General features: G+C 32.4%; 2 protein-coding genes and 1 pseudogene across 3 annotated transcripts; all 3 read right to left on the bottom strand.

Annotated features, from left to right (window-relative positions):
- Positions 1–1389: 1389 nt before the first annotated feature.
- Positions 1390–2160, bottom strand: LOC112701639 (serine/threonine-protein phosphatase 7 long form homolog). The gene is made up of 2 exons (XM_025752377.1): positions 1574–2160; positions 1390–1480 (listed from the first exon to the last, which is right to left on the bottom strand). The coding sequence occupies exons 1-2, from the start codon at positions 2158–2160 to the stop codon at positions 1390–1392; spliced, it is 678 nt and encodes a 225-aa protein (XP_025608162.1).
- Positions 2161–4726: 2566 nt separating this feature from the next.
- LOC112701638 (metal tolerance protein 2-like) lies at positions 4727–7043 on the bottom strand (annotated as a pseudogene).
- A 3165-nt stretch (positions 7044–10208) lies between these two features.
- LOC112701637 (7-ethoxycoumarin O-deethylase-like) lies at positions 10209–13352 on the bottom strand. 2 transcript variants are annotated; one of them, XM_025752376.2, is made up of 2 exons: positions 12797–13352; positions 10209–10849 (listed from the first exon to the last, which is right to left on the bottom strand). In XM_025752376.2, the coding sequence occupies exons 1-2, from the start codon at positions 13202–13204 to the stop codon at positions 10280–10282; spliced, it is 978 nt and encodes a 325-aa protein (XP_025608161.2). In that variant the 5' UTR covers positions 13205–13352; the 3' UTR covers positions 10209–10279. The 2 variants fall into 2 exon arrangements, 1 of the variants encoding a protein (XP_025608161.2); XR_011864170.1 differs by having other exon boundaries at positions 10709–12691; positions 12797–12933.
- Between the last annotated feature and the right edge of the window lie 14277 nt (positions 13353–27629).

The raw sequence follows: 27629 nt of genomic DNA, 5'->3' as shown, positions 1-27629 counted from the left end.
ATTGCTGAAGTCCAGTCAAAGTTTAACTACACCATCAGTTATCGCAAGGCTTGGTTAGCAAAGCAGCAGGCGGTGGAATCAATTTTCGGTGGTTGGGAAGCATCGTATGAAGCTTTGCCCATATGATTTGAGGCCATGTGTCACAAGGAGCCATCAGCAGTGGTTCACTTTGAAACAATGCCTGCTTACCAGGGGGATGATTTGGTTCCTGATATATGTGTACTGTATAGAGTCTTTTGGAGCTATTATCCTTGTATAAGGGCCTTCAGACACTGCAATTAAGCCAGTGGTGCAGGTGGACGGGACTCATCAACAGCATCGTCCTCATTCGCATCCTCATCCTCATCCTCATCCTCATTCTCATCCTCATCCTCACCCTCATCCGCATCCTCTGGATCGTTTACTAGGTAGTTATCAGTCTCATCACCAACTGCCATATTACTCTCATGAATCAGACTCATCGAAATACGTATAGGATTTTCACTCTGTATAATTCCTCCCACTCCTTCGGCACTTCTGTTCGAGTCAACAGACATTCTGGTACCGAAATTCTCAGAGGAAGTGCGAACCCGAGGCTTCGAATCCAATGACCTCCTACCTGGAGTAATACTACCCGGATGTGCTTGATGATCGGAGGGAATGTCAACATAACTACCTGAATATGAGTGGTGCGGCCCCGATGCCATGAAACCAAGTAGCTGACTGAATGAAGTATGCTCTCCATACTCATACTGTGGACCACCCCAATACTGTTGATGTACCGGGACAGACGATGAAAAATAATCAGACGGATGCGTGTCAGGAACATATGGTGTCCTATACTCAACCCCCTATTGTGGCGGTTCCAGTGGCGGCGGCGGTGGAGGTGCTGGTGCCGGTAGTGGTGGAGGACCTTCTGGATTCTCTTGGAATACAAGGTTCGACAATTACAAGTGGTCACCAAATGCCCCTCGGTACCAATGCATATAAATTTCCAATGGATAATGTAAAGGCACCAAGTCATCAGAGAGAATGTGACTATACCGATTGGTCAACTGCATCACCCAAGAAGAGTGGGTATTGGCCCAATCTTGATTCTTAGGCCCAGTTAGAACTTCGCCGTGTGATGCACCTAAATCCTGCTCTTGAGTAGGAACACCCTGTCTCAATCTAAATTGCCTCCTGACTCTATCAGATGCATGCCACTTGATGCATTCAAAAGATATAAGTGGCACTGTGGCACTCCAGATAACCAAATTATGACGGATGGCTAAAGGAATCACGTCTGGGTCAATGTCTCCAATGCCATAAGCCTGCCAAACAAACTGGACACATCGAACCATTCAGATGAGTACACAAAAATTAACTCACTTAACAAGCTACATACGGTACTAGTATTTTACAACATACCTATCCTTCTTGTAGATCATCTAACAACCTCCTGTAATTTTCAAGCGAAGTGTATCGGTAGCCATAGTTTTCACGGTCCCAGTCACACCACCTGCCGTCTGACAATCAATTAGTTAACTTATCTTGTCGAAAACAAAATACAATATATAGAATTTCTTTCAATGCATACTATTATTACAATTACCTGTTTGCAATTGGAAACACTCGGGGATTGCCGGGAATTGGCGCTAGAAATGGTAGCCGGATCCAAGCCCAAGTAAGCAACAATGTCAGTGGCCCGTCAATCTCCTTGTAGTCGACACGAGTTGCCCTACACAATGATCTATACAAGTGTGCCAGGCATACCGAACCCCAACTAAACTGTATGATTCCACCAAAATTACGGAGCGAAGTTAAAAATTTCCAATGCACTGCTGCACCTGACTTATCTCCAAACAGAATTGTCCCAAATAACAACATTATGTGACACTTTACATACATCTGAAGGTGAACATTATCATTTAACACTATACGATCTTTCAAACCCCTAAACCACGTTAATTTTATAAAGCTCCCTCTACAGTCCGTCTTCCTCAATGCAACTCCAAATTGGTGCAAGCACTCGCCTTCTAATGCCTCAAAACTACTCATTGTCGGTCCTGTTACTGGAAGACCATTTGTTGGCAGACCGAGAATTATCGCCACATCCTCCAAGGTCACGGCACACTCACCAATCGGAAAATGAAAAGTGTGAGTCTCAGGCCGCCATCTCTCAATCAGAGCATTAACCATTGCTGACTGACATTGGATAACTCCAATCTGAAAAACATAATAAAATCCAGTCTCACGTAACTGTGACTCAACAATTTCGTTGTATCAATCCGGTGGCTTATAATGATCACACATCAACATCCGTGAACCCTACAATATCAAATTTTCATTATAAGTACCAGCATAATATAACTATATTATCAAAAACACAATTATCCTAACATGTCCATTATAACTAACTCCCATCATAATTGCATTGAAGCATACACAGTAAATTATACAACAATCAATCCTTCAATCATATTCATTACCTTATAACAAAAAATAATTAACCTTAACTAACTAACCAAAATAATTTTATGACTGATAAATTATTTATTCGAAGCACAAATATTTTTTTTTCGTTCAGCCTCTATTATTATTATTATTATTATTATTATTATTATTATTATTATTATTATTATTATTATTATTATTATTATTATTAAACAGCATACTATTTTATTATTATTATTATTATTATTATTATTATTATTATAGCATACTAATTTTCTAATCTAAGTTTACTTATTATTAATTTATTGTCTAAATTTTACTGAATTAAAATTCAATTATTAGTCATCATAAAATAATTTATTAAATTTTTATTATTAATCATAATAATTTATTAAACTCAATTACTAATACTAATAAAATAATAACAACAACAATATATCAATATCTACTCTAATCTATTATGTACAGATCTCATTCTCCTTCCTCTTTCATTCATTCATTTTTTACATTTATTACATCACATTCATTCTTTCTTTTTTTTTATTTTAACCAATAATCATTAATAAAAATCCAACTCAACGGTAAAATTAATCATATCAGACATACACCATACATAATTAATTTCTATTTTAATTTCTATTTCTAACCACTTAACAATAAAAAATCATACACACATACATGATTAACTTTTACTTAGTGCCATTATAATATATATTACTAATAAAATCTACTATTATCACTATTATTATCATTAAATCAGATTATTAAAAAAATAAAAATTTACATAATCTAGATGCCTAAGATAATTAACAATATGAAACTCCGGTTGATTTACTTCTTTAACTTTTCTTCTTCTTGCATTTTCTTCAAATTTTTTTGAACCTTTGTTGTGGTCCAACAATGGTGAAAGAAAAAAAAGTGGTGGAGTTCAGAGAGAGGAAAGTGTGAGGTTCAGAGAGAGATAAACGAAGAGTGAAAGAGATATGTTGGAAGGGAGGATTACATTTTCATTGCTTTTAGAGATAGAGTCACGTGTGAGGTTCAGAGAAAGATAAACGAAGAGTGAAAAAAATATGTTGGAAGGGAGGATTACATTTTCATTGCTTTTGGAGATAGAGTCACGGGCCAACTAAGGAATCAGGTGCATGCGTGACACATGGCCTTGGTACTCAAATCGGTGGCACCGATTTGTGCCCCTTCTGCACGCTGAAATCGGTCCATCCGATTTTTGTCCATCAAATCGGTCCGTCCGATTTGTTTTATCCCGCCATCATATTTCGGTAAAACACTCTAAAGCCTCATATTGCTGTTATATTCCATCAGAACCTCCATATTAAAATTAAAAAACTCGAGAAAAAGTGATCTAACTATAATAATTTTATTCTTGAAATTGATTTTACAACATTTACGACTGGGTCCCGTTTTTGCTCGTTGTTACGGACACCACATGCTTTCCATATTTTCTATCGGAAACAAATCTTATAATACCACATTCTATTTCACACAACTCCTAAAAACATGGCATCTATGTAATCTACTTTTAAACATAAACAATCTAGTAGACTAGTCTTTCTTGTGTGTTGCTTTAGACTTAGTGCTTGCTTTAATTCACTATAAAGCAAATTCAAAACCTATTTATAATATATTCTCTAAAATATTTTTAATATAACATTTATTAAAATATACTCTATAGTATAAATAATCTATTTCTCCACGCATTGCGCGGGTCTCACTCTAGTTACCTTAAAAGTAAAAAATTAGAAATCATTTGATAATTAAATTTGTTAGAAATTATAATGTTGGACTAAAATGGTAAAAAATTTTTTTTTCTAAACGGTCCCTAATTCAAGTCATTAAGAAGCAAAATGAAGGCAATCTTGTTAAGCGGGTTCTACTCTTACATTTTCATGAAAGTAAAATAGATTAGCATAAACTTTTAAAGAGTCTTGATACATCTTCTAAGACTGATAAAATGACCAATGCCAAATTTATCGAAATTTGTTTATTTATGAAAAAAGATAGGGTCAGTTATTTGTTTGGTGGTTAGTACTTAGTATCAGGACTTCAGGAGTGTCACAGTCACTCAAATTGTTGTAATTGAGAAATAAATTTTCTTAGAAGGTGAAAAGTGTTGTCTTAATTTCTGACATTTAATAATAATCAGAAGTAGTAATAAACACGATTGAACTAACTCTCAGTCAACCAAAGCTACAAGGTTCTCAAAGAGAAATCTGTTAATTGTTTAACCACATTCATTCAGTAGTGTTACATGGCTGCAAGGAAACTCTGCACGCTGCAGTGTGTTCTGTTGTTGTCATGGTAACATAACTTCTCATCATAAATAAATTATTGAATTTTTCGCAACTATTGAACCCGCTTCCAAAATATTGGCTATAGAATAATACTTAAAAAAAAACAATTTTTTAATGTTAATCTGCTTAACCTTATGCATACCAAAATGCAAGAATTTTTCTCTCTAATTTTCTTGAATGTGTCTAACTTCTAACCATGGCTAATATGTGAAAATGGTTGCCCCAAACGTAGCTGAATGCCAACATGAATAACACTTGAGACAGCTTTCAAAACCTCTCTTTCTGCTTGTTTTGCTATTTCCATTGCATCTCTGTGAGTAACTCAACGTAGATTACTACAAGACACTCGTTCAAATTACATGTCAAACTCATCAAAGTTAGGAAATTAAAATTTTGCCTTGAAACATGTGCTGTGTTACGCCTCAACTGACATCTGAAAATACAAGTGATTCTAACTTCAAAACTCAACTCAAATTCCACAAACAATGGAATAGATTCAAATGTTACCTGTGGGAAATTCGATGAGATTATATCAGAAACAATTCCTTCAATGTTATTATCCTTAGCAGAAGCAATACTACCATGTTCCTTGTCTTCACTCCAAGAATCTTCTTGTTGATCTGTTGTGCTGGGAGAAAGACATGACATTGCAGGATCTACAAGAGAAATTTGATAATCTTATCAGCTAAGAAATTGATATTAAAATAAATAAATAAGATTCTTCCTTGGGCAAGTAAGAAATTTATGAAACTATGAAAATTGAATATTAAGACCTATGTGTATGAAGATTTCAGCCACAGTTGGATGGAACTTGTGAATTCATTTTCGGACATTTTCACCAATGTTATGTGCAGCACTAACAGTCTAACACTAAAAAAGGATCAACCCACAACCGGAAGCCAGCAAGTCAGTCCCGGAGATAGGATCATAATGCAATTAAATCAGGAATATCCAATGCATAATACGTGACATAACATACGATTGGGGAGAACAAACCTCAATATGTACATCAAGATATAGATATGAGCCAGCTCTCCTTCCTCTTAAGCGATGACACCCCTGCATACAAATTATTGAAAGAAAGTTTTGAAACAATAACCAGAAATGAATACAACCTTAGTCCATAAATTAATATGCAAAACAGAACTAGAGAGCACAGTGCATACAAAAAAATGGAAACAAGAATTTCATGTATTTATTCAAGTAAAAAGGATGACATTATTTGAGATATCACATGCAAAGTCCAAAGAGGAGAAGAAAAACCTTGAAGCCATCAACTTGCAATATTCTTGGTTTAATAGGATTCAAATGCTCGCTGGGATTGCAGCATCCACCAATCCCAAGATACTGATAATCAATCAGAAGGAACATGTTGATTAGATTAGAAGTTTGGACATAACTAAAATTGCATATAGATACTTGTGGAGAAGGACAATCTTTTACCAACTCCCTTCACAGTCACATAGCAAGCAATGATAAACTGAGGTGGAACATATAATTATGAACCTTACCTTTGGTAACCAGTTTCAGCCCCAGCTTTTAAAATCATGCCTGACACAAGCAGTCCTGCAAGGGGATCTAGAAACTTCACTCCAAGAATAGACCCTCCTAAAATGGAGATAGAAGTCCAGGGTCAGTGCCTGTAAGCAATTAAAAAGACATAAATCAAGTTTAGAGAAACAAATCCTGTGCAAAGAGGATATGTAAACAGAGGCATGACATCTACGGCCTTTCAGAAATTAGATCGAAATGTAATTTTAGTCCCTCAAAAGACAAATATATGCATACTTGTATAGCAGCTAAGATATTAACTTTATCAACTTGATCCCTCAAACTACAAATTCCAACTGATTTAGTCCCTTGACCTTATAAGTTATAATGATGTCATGATTATACTAATAGCTTCAACCCGTCATAACCGTCACTATTTTTAACCCAACAAGGCAACAACACACCCCTTAGTGCCTCGTAATCCGTGACATGTACTTAGCCAGTATCTTAACAGAATATACCAAATAACTAAAATGAATAACCTTTCAGAAACAAAGTTCCTTAGTCCTTACCAACTCCAATGAGAGCAACTACTCCATGCATTTACTTAATTGCTTTCATCAGTCCACTACCCTGCTTCTCACCAGCTCGTTTTGTTATCCAGTAAAGCCTAACAATTCACAAGCACCTATAAATACTGAGGTCTTGGTCTCTTGGAGAAGGAACAATATGTTACATCCCCAACATTTAAAATATAATACAGAATCTAATAGTGGACATAATCAAATCATACTTAAAATAGTTAACACACTGCAAAGTTAACATACTTAGAATAGGTGACTAGAATAGGAATTAGGAAAACAGGGCCTCTTCCTAACACATGTGCATGTTAAAATTAAATAATATCATTACACCTTCTTTAATACATATTGACAGAATTGTCATATTCAAAGCAAGGATAGGATGTTCCATGTCCATGACTATGCACATGTTCATGTGCCACTGCATGGCTAACCATTTCAGGGCCAGATGAGAACAATCCCTGCAGATTGATAAGAATGCAGTATTGAAAAGATGTCTTGCAATCTATTTCCAAAAAAGAGGAAAAAAAAAAGCTTATTCAGCATTTATTTGAATGATTTTGGTCATAGTAATAAGTGAAGCAACAAAGACAATGAAGTAAAAAATTATTCAACTATTGAAGTGTACCATCAAAATATCAACCGCATGGCATGCAAATATGCAATGCCACCTGCTGTTCCCAAAAGCATACAAGAGATTCCTAGAGCTCCCAAAGTCTCGAACTTTCCATGTCCTGAGATACAACAATGATAGAGAAATGTAATCTTAAAAGACATAAAAAACCACATGAAAGAATCAAGTCTTTGAATCTTTACTAAATAAATAAAGAGAAAGTTAGGAACAGCACTTTTATTGAAATCTGGCTAGCATTTAACTATCAAAAAAGAAAAATGAGTAATCCTACACCATTAAATGTCATTTCACATCATTGAAAATATTGATGATAGCTAATTGATGGCTAAACATCACAAATTCTGCTGACTCTAATAACACTCCTCATAAATAAATATCAACAGAAACCATGCACTACTCAGTAATCTAATCACAACAAAATATCAGGAAAAGAATTGCATTATGTGATACTCCTCTGTTCTTATAACCACGATCTTACATGTAACATACAATCGTATTCAAATGACCCCTACATTTAGTAATGAATAAAATGCCAACATTTAATGTCCATGCATATGGATAAGAAACAGTAACTTGAAGCATATAAGAGATAAAAGGAGTAACATGGAGATACAAATCAAGTGACCATATGGATGTTCTTTATCTCTAGGCGCCTTGGCAAGTCTAAAAGATAACAAAGCTATGCCACTCAGAACCTGCAGTGGAAAAATGACACAAGTTTTCAGGCGACCACAAAAGAATAACCACTGCACTCAAAAGAACAAGAGGTTCCACGCTAAGCCCACTTTGCTATGTTCAGTATGTTGTACGGGCTATTTTTGCCTCAGCCTACATGAAACCTCCAAAAATTACAAGAGCATCACATTTTATTGTTTCCGACAAGTTTCACTTATCAAAGTAAAATTCAATAACTATTAACCACTTTATCAAATCATATATAGACCAAACCCGAATTTGGCCTAGCTTAATTAAGTTTCTTTTAAAAAAATAGTTTAAATAACAAATGCTTATATTAAGAGTAGTTTATAAATAAATTATTTTGGGTTGATTTTTTAATTTTAAAAGTATTTATTTTAAAAGAAATATGATCAAAAACTTTTTATTATGAAAGAAGAATTTTTTTTTAACTTCTCTATAAACACTTAAATAATTTTTTAAAATACTACAATTTAATTTTAAAAATTATATCAAATATTAATACTATTATTTTTTATAAATAAAAGGTTCAAATAAATAGTTTTGGAGCTTCCCAAATTTCTCCCTTGGACAGTTCATTTAATACAGAACAAGAAGTAGAAGAGACTAATCTCACTAGCCAGAGAGTAATGTCAGAAATAACTCAACTTGAATTTCCAAATGTCATGACTAGAGGGTTTATTCATGTACCATGTACAATAATTTATTATTATTATTAGTAGTAGTAGTAGTAGTAATAGTAATAGTAGTAGTAGTAGTAGCCAGTGAAGGCTTTTCTAGTGGCTAACCCAATGTCGGCAGCGAGACCCAACCGGAAAATATTCTCCCCATCCTATCAATCTCAGAATTAATTGAACAAAAAGATAAGAAGAATGTAACATTTTTTTTCTTTTATTTTTTATTATTTTTAAAAATATTTGCTTAAAAATATAAAGGTTGAATCAAATGTAATTTAAAAAAAAAATTTACGCTATTTTTTATTTTGGAGGACTAAAGATTAATTATTATATACACAAGAACGAATTTAAATCTTTAATAATTATTAAAAAAATTAATAAACAAATTATCCGATGAACCCACTCAATTAATTAAATGCAATTATAGAATTGATTTTATGAAATTGAGCACATACAAAATAAGTTTTTTATTTTATTTATTATTCATAAGTCATATCATGTAAGATTTCTCTTGTTTTATTTAAAAACCCTCAGAATTATAAGTAAAAATCTATAAAAGGAAACTAAAAGATCAATAGAGAGAGTGGGAAAAGTGACCAATTATATTAATTTTAGAAAAAGTCTAGGAACCCACTAATTTTAGTGTTTTTTGACCAACACTTAACTATAAAAAAAAATGAATAATTTTTTATTATTAGATGTAATCTCACACTATTAAAAACACTAATAATGACTAATTAATGATTACAAAATACTAAAATTGTTGCCCCTAACATTCTTCCTAATTTTATTCTTGAAATTGATTTTACAACATTTACGACTGGGACCCCTTTTTGCTCGTTGTTAGGGACACCACATGCTTTCCATATTTTCTATTGGAAACAAATCTTATAATACCACATTCTATTCAACACAATTCTTAAACTGCGTTTGTTTATAGAGATAGAATACTGAGACATGGATACAAAGATATAAAATTGTATTTAGTAGAGGAGATATGGACAGAGACAGTGTGTCCAGGGATACTGAATTAGTGTATTTTCTGTCTATTCTAAGAGGAAGGACATTGAGACACTAACAAAAGACACAACTTATTTTTTATTTTTTCTTTTATTATTTTTATTAATTTTTCATAATTATATTTTTTTATTATTGTATTTTTTATCTCAAATTTTTTGAATAAAAAAATGAGAATAAATTAGATTTTTATAATTTGTTCTAGTTTATCACTAAATAGAATATAAGAACACAAAATTTTGTGTCTCTGTCCATCAGCATCTTGTCATATCATGTTCTTAATATCCTGTCCTGTTATCGAAAACAAACTCAGCCCTAAAAACATGGCATCTATGTAATCTACTTTTAAACATAAACAATCTAGTAGACTAGTCTTTCTTGTGTGTTGCTTTAGACTTAGTGCTTGCTTTAATTCACTATAAAGCAAATTCTAACTCACAATACACCCCTTAATTATTAATTGTTTATTATAATAGGAAGAGGAATAGCTAGGAGGGGTTGATCCTTATCCATACTCTGAAGTTTCCAGTCAAAAGAGTTTAGTAGTGATCCCAACATGACATGAATCATTCTCATAGCCAATGGAGAGCCAGGACAAATTCTTCTTCCACTTCCAAATGGTGTCAGCTGAAAATCTCTTCCTTTAACATCAATTTTAGATCCCAACAATCTCTCTGGCAAGAACGAATTGGCATTGTCCCACACATTAGGGTTCCTACCAATAGCCCATTCATTAATTAGGACCCTTGCATTCTTTGGGATCCTATAACCTGAGATCTCCACATCAACCTTAGCTTTTCTTGGGAGCAAGAGTGGAGCTGGAGGGTGTAATCGTAAACTCTCTTTTACGATTGCTTGTAAATATGGCAGTTTGGCAACATCGGACTCATCAATAGGGTTACCTCTTCCAATATTTTGTTCCAACTCTTGTTTGGCTTTGGACATAACCTCTGGATTGTGGAGTACTTCAGTCATTGCTCTTTCTAATCCATATGCTGTTGTATCTGTACCCGCTACAAGTAGATCCTACAATAATATACACCATATAACTTACTTGGTTAGACATGCATAGTTGATATGTAGTGACAAACAAACCTAGAAAGATGTTAGGATTTGGTTGAATTAGTCCCACATTGCTTAGGATAGCAAATGGAGTGGGTGGCCTAGGCTATAAATATGAGGCTAAGTTCTTCATTTGTTTTTGCACCAGTCAGAAACACTTTAAGCTTGTATCTGATTTTTCTTTTCCTCTGTACTCTTTGATTAGAGAGTGTTGTGAGGTGTAGTTAGATATTTGCTTTGAAAGAGTGTGGGTGTACTGGGGTGCCGGTGAGAGAAAGAAGTCTATGTGTTGTAACAATTTTCACATAGTGATATTCTCTGGTTGTCATTTGACAACGGCCGTGGTTTTTTCTCCGGTAATTGGAGTTTCCACGTTAAATTCTTGTGTTGTGATTGTGTCTATTTTATTTCTCTGTCAAAGGTGTTTTCTCAAGGGGGAATTGTGTCTTATTCCCAACAAGTGGTATCAGAGCTTCGGTTCGGTGGGATTTATTCTTAGTATGCTCTGTGGTTGCAGCCTAGTCTGACCTTCCACATCAGAAAAGAATTTTGTCCTGTGGCTTGAGGTTGATCTTTGGTTGCTGTTGTTGTTGCTGGAAGGCAGTGTGACTCTGTGAGAGTGCAATTTGGAAAAGGTTCTGGCTAAGGAAAGACTTGGTATTTAAGTGTGTCCATTGTGACCCACCTCTCTTTCCTGGGGACCCTTCCTAGTGCACGGTCTACAGTTGAGTTATAATATTCCAGTATACGGTTGCAACAATGTCAGGATATTCAAGTGCTGTGAAGCTTGAAATAGAGAAATTTGATGGAAGAATCAATTTTGGCTTGTGGCAAGTACAAGTCAATGATGTGTTGATACAATCAGGTTTGCACAAGGCGTTGAAGGAGAAGATCTCTGGTTGCTCTCTCTATGAGAGAAGATGATGTTCTCTAGAAGACAAGAAGTATCCTCATGGTATTACCGCACTGCCATGGATAAGGATGAGTTGTGGCAATCAGGTCCACAATTGCACACGGGCATTGGTTGGCGTTGAGATGCAAGGTGTGTGGCGGAGTTAGGTCGATGGCTGAAGAACTTCCAGGAAAAGCCAATTTGGAAGTTGCACCATGAATTTTCAGCAAGGTTTCGATCTGTACCAAGGCAAAATTCTTGGAGTGGTCTAATTCCAAGTGAGTATACTTTCATGGTGGAGTATGATAGTTCTATGAACTATGATTGTCGGTATAGACAATGGCAGCAAAGAATTGTCGGTGTTGACAATGGAAGCTGAAGATGTGTGACTATTTCAATCAAGGTGGAGATTGTTAGGATTTGGTTGAATTAGTCCCACATTGCTTAGGATAGCAAATGGAGTGGGTGGCCTAGGCTATAAATATGAGGCTAAGTTCTTCATTTGTTTTTGCACCAGTCAGAAACACTTTAAGCTTGTATCTGATTTTTCTTTTCCTCTGTACTCTTTGATTAGAGAGTGTTGTGAGGTGTAGTTAGATATTTGCTTTGAAAGAGTGTGGGTGTACTGGGGTGCCGGTGAGAGAAAGAAGTCTATGTGTTGTAACAATTTTCACATAGTGATATTCTCTGGTTGTCATTTGACAACGGCCGTGGTTTTTTCTCCGGTAATTGGAGTTTCCACGTTAAATTCTTGTGTTGTGATTGTGTCTATTTTATTTCTCTGTCAAAGGTGTTTAAATTCTTGGTTTTTGATTGTGTTGTGATTGTGTTAAATTCTTGTGATTGTGGAGTACTTCAGTCATTGCTCTTTCTAATCCATATGCTGTTGTATCTGTACCCGCTACAAGTAGATCCTACAATAATATACACCATATAACTTACTTGGTTAGACATGCATAGTTGATATGTAGTGACAAACAAACCTAGAAAGAAAATACAAGAGAGGAGAATAAACTTACAAGTAAAAAGTGTTTGATCTTTTTTCGGTCCATCCTCTGGCTATCCTGATGAGAAATATCAAGAAGTGCGTCCAACATGTCATTGTTCGTAACATAATGTCCCTCTTCTCTTAACTTCAATCTTTTCTCAATTAACTTGTCCAAGTTGTGAAAGAACTTGTTGAGATAATGAATAGTGTGCCTTTGGAGTCCTTGAGGGTCAAATACTTTTAGAAATGGAAAAATATCCACCACATTTGTAGCCCCGGTTAATTTTAAAAGAGTGGACACAATATCCTTGTACTCACCATTCTCCACTGATTCAACGAAATCCTCGGAGACAAAAGTATTAGACAAGAAATTTATGCACGCCCTAAAAGCCGCATGCCCAACATCAACAGCTTCGCCGGTTCGGCCATATTTTTGCATGTCGCCGAGAAGGTCTAGAAGCTTCTTACGCCTAAGACCTTGACTTAGATCAAGGACCTTGGTGGAGAATAATTGTTCATTGCATATTTTCCTTAGAGTAGTTTTGAGTTATGGATGACAATACTGCAAGTAGTGGCTAAGGATGGTGTGAGTGTGAGTGAGAGCCTCTTTGGCTTTGTATTTATAGTGGTTGCATTGTCCATAAATTTAACATACGTGATATAATAAAGATTTGACCCAATAGCTGCATGACTAAAACTCAAAATGAATTTTAAATATGTTCTCAAGATAGAAATACAATACACCTTCGTGATTATGATTTGTCCATACAATTACAAATGTCCATACTGATTATGAATTTTGATAACGTATACAAGATAAACGTTTGACGACATGGCTAAAACTCAAACTGAACTTTGCTATTTGAATTAAGACGTCTAAAACGTTTAGCAATTAAAATTTAACGCATATAATCGATTAAATTATGTTATTTTTGTTAAAATTAGGCCAAACAAATTAATTTGATCGAAAAAATAGTGAATAAAATCTTGAATTAGTCTAAATTAATATTTTTATAGAAAATGACTACAATATCCTTATTATAAAAAATGACTAAAATATTCTTATTATATATATTAATTTTGAAAATCCTACGTCCTTTACTTCTCTGCCATTATAGGGTTAGGATTTAGAGTTTTCAATATATATAATAAGAGTATTTTAGTCATTTTCTATAATAAGAGTATTGTAGTCATTTTCTATAAAAAATAATATTAATTTAGATCGGTTCAAGATTTGATTCACTATTTTTTCCGTTAAATTAATTTGTCTAACTTAATTTTGACAAAAATAACACGACTTAATCAATTATATGTGTTAAATTTTAATTAATAAAACATATCTTTAAAAAAAGACATTTTATACGTCTTTATCCGAGTGGCGCCTATTCGAATAACAATTAAATTGAATTAAAGTAGTCTTTTAATTTTTAAATTGATTAAATTAGTCTTGTTTAAAACTGTTAAGTTCTTCCGTCTGTTGATGAAGAGATGCATGCAACACGTGAGTCAGGAGAAATGTTTATTTGAAAATTGTAAATTCTAAATTAAGTAAAGAGTTTATATACAAATGCATGCACAATAATAACCGTACCATTTTAATTTTATGTGAGAATTGAATTTGGTTATTTTATAAAATTAGCCAAAAGGGCGATATTTTATTCATTCTAGAATTAATAGCAAGGACTTTTACTATATTACATAATATGAATAAATTATTATTTGTATTCATAAAAAATATAAATACTAATAAATGTATTCATATAAGAATAAAATAATAGTTGTATTTATGGAAGATAACTTCTGTATGCCAAGAATATCCTAAGAATATCCTAAAGGATCAATTGTGTAACTAACATGATATTCTTGGCATACAAAAGCCATCTTCCATGATTATAATTATTGTTTTATTCTTATATGGATATATTTGTCAGCATTTATATTTTTTATAGATACAAATAGTAACTTATTTTATATAATATATCTTGAAAGATAAATAAAAAATAAATGTTGACGAAGATAATATAATATGATCCACTTTTCTTATTCATTCACATTTTTATCATATTAATACATATAAATTAATCACTGTATCAAACCACACACTTCTTTTTCCAGCAACTTGTTTCCCCTTTTATCGAAAAAAATGGAAATACCTTTTTCTAAATCATTTGTATCTTTCTATTGACAACTATATGTATATGCTGTGTTCACAATTGTGTTTGAAGTATTTCATAATGCAATAAATTAAATTCCTACCTTTGGCCCAAAAAAAAATATCAGAATTTGATATTTAAATTCATCACTTTTTTTTTTAAAAAATAAATATGAAATTTTAGTAAGATAAAATATGTACAAATTTTATTATTCATGCTTCGAATTCAAAATAAAATTCATTTATGAGAAAATAGATTAGATAAAAAATCATGTAACGATGAAAGATGAAATAATATTTATTCCCTCTAGAAAATAAAATTCCTGTAATTTTCTCTAAATTGCACATTATACCTGTATCATTATTTCACCAACCCTATCATCGTTTTCTTGCCTCCAATCAACATCTATCATCCATTTCTCCTCAATGTATCAAATATTCTTTTTTCTGAAGCAATCAAATATTAAACCTTAAAAGAATTGATTCAGACAAAAAAAAAAGTATAGAAGAAGCAAATAACGAATAAGTTAAGAGGCACTTACAACTAATCAAGGAACCAATCTTTTCTACTTCTACAGTTTAGGGTTTATCGTTATTTTTTAATAATATCTGCCATTAGTTTTTGTCTATATAAATTATTAAGGTGATTACAGTATATCTTTAATTTATAAAATTAACGATTTAAAAGTTATTCTACAATTTTTTTTCTTAAACGAAGAGATTAAGTTGCAGATACAGATTCCCTAATTCGATAATTCAGATGTATCTAAATGGCGGACCACCCAGACTGTGGTCCCTTTCGTTAATTTTGATTCCCCAATAAGTCAATAAATTTAGAAGCATTATTTCCACCAATTTCTTTTATTTTTTAGGAAAAGAAAATAAACATATAATATCTAAAGAGAAAAAGAAAAACTTTAAAACGTGTTTTAAATGATAACAGAATTTTTTTAAAGAGAAAAATAAAACGGTACTAATTAATTCTTATATTTTTTCTATTTCATAATTAATATATATATTGATAAAAAAAATAAGGACGAAGAACGAAAGGATAGAAAAAGGACACAGATAAATTACAAAAAGAATAAGAAAAGACACAGCAAAAATACAAAAAATAGATCAAGAGATTTTCATACTAGATTTTTAAAAAATCTGTTCTTAGCAATCTATTAGATCACATGAAGAATTTTTTTTGCTAAATTTTTAAAAAATTTGTACTTGACAACTTAGATCAGATGATTAAAAATTGAAAGAACTACACTAAAAAATTACTTTATATTAAATCCTTCAAATATCTTCGTGTAACAAGTGAAGCAAATAAGAAAAACACGCATATTAGCACCCTTCAAATTTATTCATAAAAAGTTGTATAAATTATCTCACAAAAAGTATTTAAATAAATCCTTAACAGATTAGCCAAAAAATAAGATAACTTAAATCAAATTTAATCTTATTGGATTAAATCAAATTTATTTATATTTAAAATTTTAAAAAATACTACTAAATAAATCATAACTAAATCAAATCTTCTAACAAATCCTAACAATTTGACAAACTTAAAATAGAGATTATATAAATTCAAAAATAATTATTAATTTTGTCTTCTACTAAACTTGAAAACACACTATTAAGCCTCTTGATGTCCTGATTTAACACAATAAGTCTTATGAGTTGTCGTCATTTCAGTACCATCGCTTTTGAGACGAACTCTTGGTCTCATTGATGTCTAAGACCAGCATATATAGTATAATCCTTATAATATTCAGATCTTTAAATATGACAAGATTACAATTCTTCTTCTTATCTCTAAAATGACGAAAATGTTCTCCTGAACATGTATCATTCTCTTCTTTTTCAAAAAGATTTGTCATCAAATCTGCATATATATAAAAAAAAAATTAAATATACTAACCACAATTAGACCATAATACCTACCAAAAAAATATTCTTGCTGAAATTGTCCTTAATAATCCCAACACTTGAAACAGACCATCTTCTTTAGTAACAAGTGTTGTTTTTTTTAAACGATCGAAAAGCTCTTCTTCTCTCCAAGGAATCTAAACCCAATCTCTAAGTTCAAATACATGGTTTGATGGCTCTTCTTTACCAATTAAATTGTGGCTATGTCCTTCATATCTGCAAATTCAATCTTTTTAACCTTTCGTTCACCTTCTAAAGTAACACTATTACTCAAGGACAAAAATAATAATTCCAAAATACTCATAAACTTAAAAACATTTAGAAATTCACAAAGATAACACCCAGTAGAGTTATAAATATATATTAGAATTATGAGGATGCTTAATGTCTCGCATAGAATTATCCAAAATAGGCTTAATATGTAAGTAATGTTCATTCAAACAACTAATATAAGTTAGCACATAATAAACAAACTCTTTGAGAAATAACTTAGCAATGTGTGTGAAATCTTTAATATTGTGGATTGCAATTAGAAATATCATCATATTAAATCTATCCATTAAAAAAGTAATGATATATTTTCGTTTTTTATCTTAGGCAAACCAAATAGAAAATCCATAGAAATACCAATTCATGTATGAGTAGAAATAGACAAAGGAATGTACAACATATTCAAAAAGCTTGAGATTCAACTTTCTTACATGTAATAAAATCAAAATAAATTCCATCTATATTCCTACGTCTATGAGATCAACAAAAATAAATAATATATCTAAGATTTGTTTTATTCCACTATGACATTTGAAATCAATATTCTCACAAATAATAGATATAGAACAAAAATAAAATTTAAAAATTGTGATAAAATCATACTTTATAGACAACTCATTAGCAATCACATTCTCATTACCTTGTTCTACCACATAAAGAAAATAATCCAACAACTTAGTCCATTTTACATGCCTTTTGTTCAAGATTCTTTGAATTATTAAATGCAAAATATACAACACATTGTCATATGTTGAAAACTTGAGATATATTCCATGTAATTGCTCACCAGAAATTAGAATGAGTTATCTTTATTTTTTTCATTTATATTAATGCCTCCATAATTTATCAGCAAATCTGCAAAACTTTAAAAAGTTGACATAAAAATACTAAAAAAATTCATAATTAGATATATAAAAAATTAAAGACTCTTTAAAATTTAATGATACTAATGCACTTTTGTCTAAACTAGAACTTTTTAAATCTTTTTCACAAGTATGTTTATTACTCTCAGTTTCTTTTTCTCTCATTGACTCCTCTCTCTCATTATTCTCTTCTTTTCCCTCAAAACTCTCGCTTTCAATGAAACATTAATTATTTGCACTCAAACTGTAAGACCTATAATTTTCGAAAAATATCATTATGAGTTAATTTTAATTTATTTATTCATTAAAGACTTTATTTTTAAAAATTATTTTATTAGAAGTAATTAAATCAAATTTTGACAATTAAATTAAAAATTTTATCTAATTTTATAATTATTGAATAATTTTCTATATTTAAGTTATACAGTTTAAGAGTTGCAAAAGAATAAGAATTTTATAAAATTTAGTTAAATAATAGAGATTTTAGAATTTAATACTTTAATTTTATAAACAAAGAAAATAAATTATATTATATCTAATTTTAAATTAGAATACTTGATCAAAATCTAATTAGCAATTGATGATAAATTAATATTTTTTATATAATTTTAAGGAATTAAATAAAATTTTAAATTAATATTCTATGCCCCAATTTTATTAAAATTATCAAAATTTGATTAACCCAAATATCCCCAAATTTAACTCTAACCCTAATTTCACTCTAACCGTTACCCACACTCACACTCACCGCCACTCACCCTTGTTCCCCTAATCCAACCGTCATTCCTCTTGGTTTCTTCCTCAATACACAAACAAAACAAATCTAACGTTTAACCTAACTCAGAAAAGAAACAACCAAAGAAAGAAAAAGAGAAGGAAAATGGAAACAGGGGAAGCAGGGAAGGGAGAGTGAGATCCGAGAAAGCAAAGGCTGGGAACAGAGGAAGAGGAGAGGAAAGAGGGTCGCCGCGCTGTGCCGCTCCCTGCACTGGTTGCCATCGCCACCACCGAATAATCGCGCCGCCACGCCGTCATCACCGTCGGGCTGCTGTGCTGCCATCGATACGGTTCAAAGAGGAAGGAAGCGCTACGATGAGGAAGGGAGCAGAAGCCCGTCGCTCTAGCTGCAGGCCCGTCGTCCGTGTCTTGTCGCCGTACTGGAGTCGTCGCCGCCAATGCTGAGCACCGCTGCTACCACCTTTGAGGGAAGCCGCCACCATATCTGGGAAGAATGGAGTATGGGAGAGGAGGTTTTATTGATGTTGTGGCAGTGGAGGACGAGATGAGTGAGAGAGAGTGATGTATAGAGGAGAGACCATTCCTCTGCCGCCGCTGATTGCTGCCATCATTAATGGTGAGTCAGTTAAGCCCTAGCCATGAGAACCACCATCTCTGAACCCTTATTGCTCTATAAAATATCCTGTATTTGCCTCTGATGTTCTTGGCTATATTTTTTGTTGGGTTTGTCTCAATTGGAGTCACCGGTGAAGGCGTTGCCGCTGCTAGAAGCCAACGTCGGAGCTGCTGCTGGTTCTGATTCTATTATCCTGGTACTGGTCTGAACTTTCCCTTGGGGTTGATCCATTTACACGTTCTGTTTTGTCATTGCTATAGTTGTCATATTCTTGTTTTAATTCAATTTTAGTTTTTGCTTTGTCTTAGATTCCTAGGGTTGTTTCTGCCTTTGATCATGTTAGATTCAAAATTCTTATCCTGATGTAACCATCATCATCATCACGAAATTAACGTTGCCATCCCAATGGATGCAGTGTCCTTGATTTCATTGGAATTATCATTATTGCTGCAAATTTAAAATAAACGGATTTATCACGGTTAATTCCTACGGATTCGACTTTCCGAGGTAGGGACGCTTTTCTTAAACTTATTTTACTCTCCAGAGTTGTTATAAATCGATATTAATGCATAAAATACATTTCTTGTGATTTTGTAAGTCTTATGAATTGAATTGAGATGTTTTGGATGAATGAGATTATTAGTTCAGTTGATAGATTGATCGATTGAGAAAGTTGGATATTCTGATTAGTTGATTGATGTTGTTAAAGTGGTTTTCCTTAAATTATTGGAAGAGATTTACTATTGGTATTTAGTTTAATTTTGGAAATGGTTTGATTTTAGAAAAGATTTAATGTTGAAATTTGATTTGATATTGAATCTGATTTGATTTCGGAATCTAATTTTAAAACAAACTTGGAAAGGACTCAATTTTTTTGAAAACGGTTTGTTTATTGAGAATAATTTACTATTTTGGAAATAGTTCGAACAGGGTTTGGGGAATGGTTCGATTTGAAACTATTTGAGAAGGCCGAGAATCCTTAATTATTGATTGATGCTGTTGAATGAAGTTGGTTTAAATTGTTACTTATAGGATTGGTCGATTGAATTCTGGATTTTGTAATTTCTTTGGGTTGAGTATTGTTGTTGTGATAATGGTTATTGGAAGTGTTTTGAAAGATTGACAGACATTTGGTTTGGTTTGGTTGAGACCCAAAAAGGGTGGCAGAGTCCGAGTTTTAGAGGAGATGTTGTCGAAATTTTATAAAATTAGAAGTTTTGTTTGAAATAATTATTTTAAAAGATTTAGTTTTAAACATTATATGGTTTAAGATTAATTTATTTATCAAGAAAGAATTATGTTTTGAATTGGAATTGTTGATGAATGGAATGAAAAGAAGGATGAGGAGGATTTTCTTTGAAATATGGTTTTTGAATGAACTTGGAAATGAGATTTGGATTGATGAATGATTATGATATTGAGAATTTTGAGAATATTGAGATATCGATTAAGAATGTTGAGATATGATCTTTGAATTATTCATATGGCTTATGAATTTGAACTATCTGAGAAACGAGGTTCCCTGGAAAAAGTACCATGGCTTGTCACCACGTGTACCAGGTTGAAAACTCGATACTCTGTTGACCCTACGACGTAAGTGTGACCGGACATTATATAAATTCCTGGGAATGTAACCCCCCATTGAGCAATATTGATTATTTGAGAAAAAGCTATGCATAGACTCTTGGGGATGCACGTCGAGGGACAGTCTAAGTATTTTCAGACTTGTCGAGTTGGCTGGATAACCGACAGATGAGCCTCATCAGCCATAGGACAGGCATGCATCATATGCATTTGTATGTTTTGTTTGGGTTTGAACTTGTTTTGGTTTGCCTAATTGCTAAATTGTTCTTAACTGCTACTTGAACTATTTGCTGTAACTGCTACCTAAACCTGTGTTTGTCTTGGCGTGCTACATTTGAGAATGAACTTTGGTGCTGAATTAATGATTGTGTTGTTTTGATTGAGATTTTCTTATAAGAAAGGAAAGGTTTTGGATTTCTGAAAGATTAAACATTGTTTCTTTGAAAAGGTTTTGAACGATTACCTGTTGGTTTTTAAAAGATTCATAAGGCAATGATAATCACTGAGCTTGAAAATAATTTTCTTATTAAATATTTTCTTATGACAACTTTGAAGCTCCATGGTGAGACCGTGTGGTTAGGTTCTCACCCCCCTACAGTTTTACCTTTTCAGGAACCGGATGAAACATTATAAAGAGTTATATTGCGTTTGGTTTATATGTTGTTGTATTAATTAGATTATTTTCTTCTCTCGTCTTTGTTATTATAAGTTTGTAAGAGGGAATAAGAGTTGTATGTTTTATATGTATATTATATTATGAGATATTATATAAGAAGTCTTGTATATGAATCTATGCCTGCTTGTATTTTTCTTAAGATAAAGTATTTATTTCCGTTTTTTAAAGAAATTAGCGATACGGTGTTGAGTCACAAGCTCCTATTTTAATATTTAGTATATAAAGTAGTCATAATACTTCTTGTTATCAGAGTGGCGCAGTCGGAAGCATGACATTCTGGTAGTGAGGGTATTACACAAACACTCTCTTTCTCAGTTTCTTTTCTCTTTTGTTTTTCAAATTACTCACGTCCCAAGGACCTATTTGATAGATTCTACACATTTATATCCTCCATGTACACATCTCAATCTACAGCATACTCAAAAAATTCTTCTATCACTGGCTTTGAAGGAGAATTAAAGATAGGTTTAGAAGAACTCTTCTTCTTATGTCGATCTATAATATTCTTCTTGAAAACAGTAACTTTGAATTTTGTCTTATCCTCAAACTTTGCTCTTTTAGAATCCCATATAGAATTGGAGTTCGAAGAAAACTAAGTTGCCATAAATTGATGCTGCTTTTCTACTTTAATGGCCAAATAGACTAAATTCTCCATTGTTGCATAATGGTAAAGTTCGGTCGTATATGCAATTTTTTTGTCTAATCCAATCAAAAATCATCCGATAAGAATCTTAGGACTCCTTTTAATATTAGCCTTATCCGTTAAATACAAAAACTCCCTGTGGTACTCCTTCATTGATTGTGAACCTTTTTTTAACTTATGAAATTTTTTAAAAAATTCATTGCGGTATAATGATAGCACAAACCGATTTCTCATGATATGATGATGGCACAAACCCGTTTTTCATGATTTTCTTCATCTTCTCCTAACTACAAATTGGTCTTTCTTGTACCCTCTTCTAAATCTTCCTAACTCATTCCACCATATACGAGCATTGTTGAAAATTTTGGCTTCTACCAATTGAAACTTCTTTTCCTCTAAAAATTAAAGGATGCAACATGCGAAAATTGACTCTACATTTCTTTTGCATTCGAAATAAGCTTCAACGTCAATGTTTCCTTTAAAAGCTAAAATTTGAATCTTGAAAATCTTTTTTGCATATGAGATTCCTTCATAATCACTATCACAATCCTCAATCCTCATTGTTTCTAATTTGGAAACATGAAAAAAGATAAAATAGATCTCACAACACTCTTCTCATGTGTATTACTCGGATTAGTACACTCGTATTTGCACTCAATTTGTGGCTTTTTTTCCTCTTTTAATCTCACCAATCTTACTTTTTTTTTCACTCTTAAATTGTTTTAAATAAGTTGCACTTCAGAAATCAAGAAAAAGAAAGACAAAACTAAGATAACCTTAATACTAGGAACTTTTAACTTGACAAGAAAGAAAAAAAATCAGATTATATGACAAAAGATACAAAACAAAGACAAATACCTTTTTAGAATTTTAGAGACACTAGAATAATTTACAATCCCAATTGATATCACAGAGTAATTTGAAACAAATATGAAAATTTGGATATGTAAAAATTGAAATCAAGCAACCTTGTTAATTTAATGACATTTTTCTTCTCTCTGTTTTTTTTCTTTCTGCACTTCAAGAACATTACTTCTTCTATTTTTTTTGGTGCTTTTTTTATTTTTTTTTTATAGATTCAATAAAGTAAAATTACAGAAATAAAAGATAAAACAAGGAAATTAGACGAAGATTTTTTTAAATTTTTTTATACGTGACTCTAAAGTAAAATTTCAGAAATAGAAAATAAAATAAAGAGACTAAATAAGAACCCTAGAACGTGTAGATAAATAAGAATTTACTTGGATAGAACAAAAGGATAAGAAAAGACACCGACAAAATACGAAAGGGATAAGAAAAGGCACAATGAAAACACAAAAGATAGATAAAGGAGTTTTTCTACTAAATCTCTAAGAAACCTGTTCTTAGCAACCTAGGTTACAAGAAGGGTTTCTCTACTAGATCTTCAAAGAACCTGCCCTTGACAACCTAGATCAGAAGGATGAAAATTGAAAAAACTTACACTAAAAAATTACCTTAGGTTGGATTCTTCAAATTTCTTCATGCAACAAGCAAAAAAAATCACTCACCTCACTTAATCACACAATAAAAAAATGTGCATATTAGCACCCATAAAATTTATTCATCAAAAGTTGTGTAAATTATCTCACAAAAAGTGTTTAAATAGATGCCTAACAGATTAGCATAAAAGATAATATAAGATAATTTAATTTAAATCTTCTAAAAATAAAATAACTTCATTTAAATCAAATTTGATCTTGTTGGATTAGATCAATTGATTTAAATTTAAAACTCCTAAAAGTACAACTAAACAAATCAAAACTAAATCAAATCTTCTAACAAACCTTGACAACAAAATAAACTAAAATAGAGACTACATAAATTCGAAAATAATTATTAAATTTGTGTTTTCCATTGGACTTGAAAAACACATTGTTGGGTCTCTTGTTGTCCTAACTTAGCTCAATGGTCCTTATGAGTTGTCATTATTTCAGCACCACTATTTTTAGACGAACTCTTGGTCTCCTTATGTCCAAGACCGACATAGTAAAATTCTTCTAGTATTCCACTACAAAATTTCTGCTTGTTTATGGAAATTTTTTGTGGAAGTTTTAGAAAACATCCATAACATATTTTATTTATGACAAAATATAAAACCCCCATTGATTAATGCTAGTTTAAATTCCTAAGCCCAATCGCCCAAACAAATAACCAGTCGCTAACCTACTCTGATTAAACCTAAACAAATTTAACTCCAAACAAAAACTTGTCCAAAAAAGTTAGAAGAGGAAGAAGAATGAGAATGAAACCCTAGATTTACTCATCACCACCGTATTCATCTCTTCGCCATTGCCACCATCAAGCTCGTCGTAGCGTCTAAGATAAGAGGAAAAGTACCTTCGTCACTGCTGCCATTCATCATCACTGCTGCCATTCATGCCCTCGTCGTTGTTGCCACCAAGCTTCTACATTAATGCACTGTCTCCTTCATCTACATGCAATAAATTTAATTTTGAGATCAGAGAAAGAGTAAGTTCATAGCCACCGCTAGTGCCGCCATCAAACTTATCCGTAAATGCGTTTGGTTTTCTCCGCAATCACCTAAGGTCAATTTCTATTTGTTCATTTTTCTTTTTCATTGTTATTTATTTAACTCACTTTAGATATTCTTTTGTTTTTCTCTACATAGTGTGGTTAGAATTTGATACGAAGAGATATCACGGCGGTGGTAGTGCGACGGTGGTGGAGCAGAGAATAGTTCCTCAGAAGAAACAGCAGGTAAAGAAGAGTCGACAGGTTAAAATACACTTTAATTGTTTGATTTGATCCTAGTTGTGTGCATGTTTAAGTGTTTTTCTTTGTATAAAAAAATAAAAAAAGCTTTGATGGAAGTTGTAGTAATAACATCTTTAATTGTTTTTGTTTTGTTGCACATGAGTAACTTTACAAAAGAAGAGATTCTTTGCAAAAAGTGAGAAACATCATTTGAATTCTGAAATAGTAATCATAGCAAAACCTAAATACGTGTATTAGTTATAGATCTATAAGCTAGCTATATATATAACTAGGTACCTTCTATTTATGCTTATGTATACATACTTAGTTAAAGCCCTTCTTCTTCCGCTTGTAACATACTCTAATGCTCTATGATTACACGCTTACATTGTAGTTGTTGTTGTTGTTGTTGTTGTTAATCTATTTTCTCTCTTTGTTTATGCAGTTAGAGAAATCCTACTGCTAGGAGGTGCTTTATTAAGAAGAGTAGAGATAAAGAACAGAAAATGTTGCTAAGAAGAAAAAGTTAGTGTTATTTGTATGAATTAAAGCATTGGTCTATTGCTAATATTATAATGAGAAAACATCAAGTTGGTAAGTATGATTTTGCAATTTGCAATTCATCTGTTCTTGTATATATGAATCTTAGCTTAATTAGCTTCAATATAAACTTAGTTGAACTCAATTTCTAGAAAGTAAAAACCAAAGTGAAATTAAACTAACCAAGTTTCATGGAACAAAAGAAAACTCATCGGATTGTTGTAGTTTCAGTTCCTGTTCTACGCCATCAGCTTCAAATTACTGAACTCTACAAGCGACTCATTCAACTCCACCCAAACCTTCATGTCACCTTCATCCTCTCAATCATATCCTCACTTCCCAAATCCTCAAAAATTGTTCTTGATGCTCTTTCTTCAATTCCCTCAACATAGACACTATTGTTCTAAGATCTTCCACTAGTGAACTTGCAACAACCCACTCCCCCACCAGCCATGTTATTCCCATTCTCCATGTCTCTCTCACTTCCATCTATCCACCAAGAATTGACCTCACTCACTACCACATCATCAAAGAAGATAGTTGTAAGAACCGGAGTTTTCATGTAAAATCGTTTTAATAATTTTAGTGCCTGGAATAGATTCAAAATTTAGAGGTTTTAATTTGAAAATATAGAGATGAAATTTGGTTTCAATGAATTTTTCTGAGTCAGAAAATGTATTTTCTGCAAAAAACCAAGAAAAACTACGAATCGACAACCGAACCAGTTTAAGTATGTCCATTACTATATTTTGACAAAAATAGGATTTTAAAAATTAATTTATTGTTTTAAAAAGACAAAAATAATTTAGAATTGAAAACCGGATACTAATCTTAAAGGTTTTGGCCCAAAGTAGGCCAAATGGACTAAAATCGTTAACGAGTTGGACCGGACCCAAATTGGGTCCAAGCCCAACATTTAAAAGGAAGTTATGAGGTCATTTGGTCTCATTTTTCAGAAAATAAAGAGAGAGGGACAGTGAGAAGAGAGAAGAGAAGGGATTTGGGGTTTTACTATTCACCATCACCTTCATTTGCTTGTAACTTGAGCTACAGACCTCCGATTGATGAGCCGTTTGCGGCCACGTGAAGCTCTTGACGAGCTCTTCCTTTCTATATAAAGAAATCTGGTAAGAAATTGTGTCTCACTCTCCAGTTTCTAGCCCTAGATTTCTGCATTTTTGGGTTATAGTTTTGAGTAGATTTTTGTGGTTTTACTTGTTTAGGTGATCTCTAGTAGTGGGTAATTATTGGATTATACCCCTAATCTCGTTGGGTAAGGTAAGGTTTCACTAAACCCTTGCGTTTAATTGTTTTGTGTATCTTAGGTTTTGATTTTGGTATATATATGATGTTAGTGTGAGTTTTGGTGGCTTGTTGGTGAAATTGGAAGCTTGTTGGACTCCAATCTTGGTGCGGTGTGCTTTTTGAGGGAGCGACCAAGGTATAGTTTCGGTCTCCTCTATGTAATATGTAATATTCATTGACTCTTAGGCTAGTTGACCTTAAGATAGGTTGAAATGTGTGATTGTATGATTAATTGTATATAGATGTATGTTGGATGATGATTATTGATGAGTTGTGTTGGTGGGTGTTGAGATTGAAAGACGGGTATTGATGATCATTTTATATTGTTGGTTGTTATTGATTATGGTGGTTGATGATGATGGGTGAAAATTATTGGTGTTGATGAGTATTAATGGTGATTGATTATATTGATGACTCAAGAAGATTGTGAAAATTCATGGTAATATGTAAATGTATAATGTTTATGATGGATTAGAATGATGAATATGTGACCTATTATTTGATGAATAGACGGTTGGTGATAATGGAGATTATGATGATGTTGTTGAATTCCGATGTTGAATAGTGGGGTTATGTTGAAGTTGATTATGTTGGATTCTTTATGTAGAAATTGTGTAAATTGTTGATGATTGATAATCTTGATTAAAGATTATGGTTTTGTGTTGAATTATGGTGAAAATGTTATGTGAATTAGGTTGGATTTAGACTTGTTGAATGGTTTAGGAGGTTGTGTGATTGAGAAAATGGTTGAAGCAATGCTTGGTATAAATTTTGGGTTGCTTTGGTATGGTTGAAAAGTGTTTGGGTTGGTTTTTGGATTG

This window comes from Arachis hypogaea, chromosome 7, assembly GCF_003086295.3.
Source record: "Arachis hypogaea cultivar Tifrunner chromosome 7, arahy.Tifrunner.gnm2.J5K5, whole genome shotgun sequence".
Lineage (NCBI taxonomy): Eukaryota > Viridiplantae > Streptophyta > Magnoliopsida > Fabales > Fabaceae > Arachis > Arachis hypogaea.
Note: the sequence above shows the minus strand (reverse complement) of the source record. Positions and strands in the feature narration are given on the sequence as shown.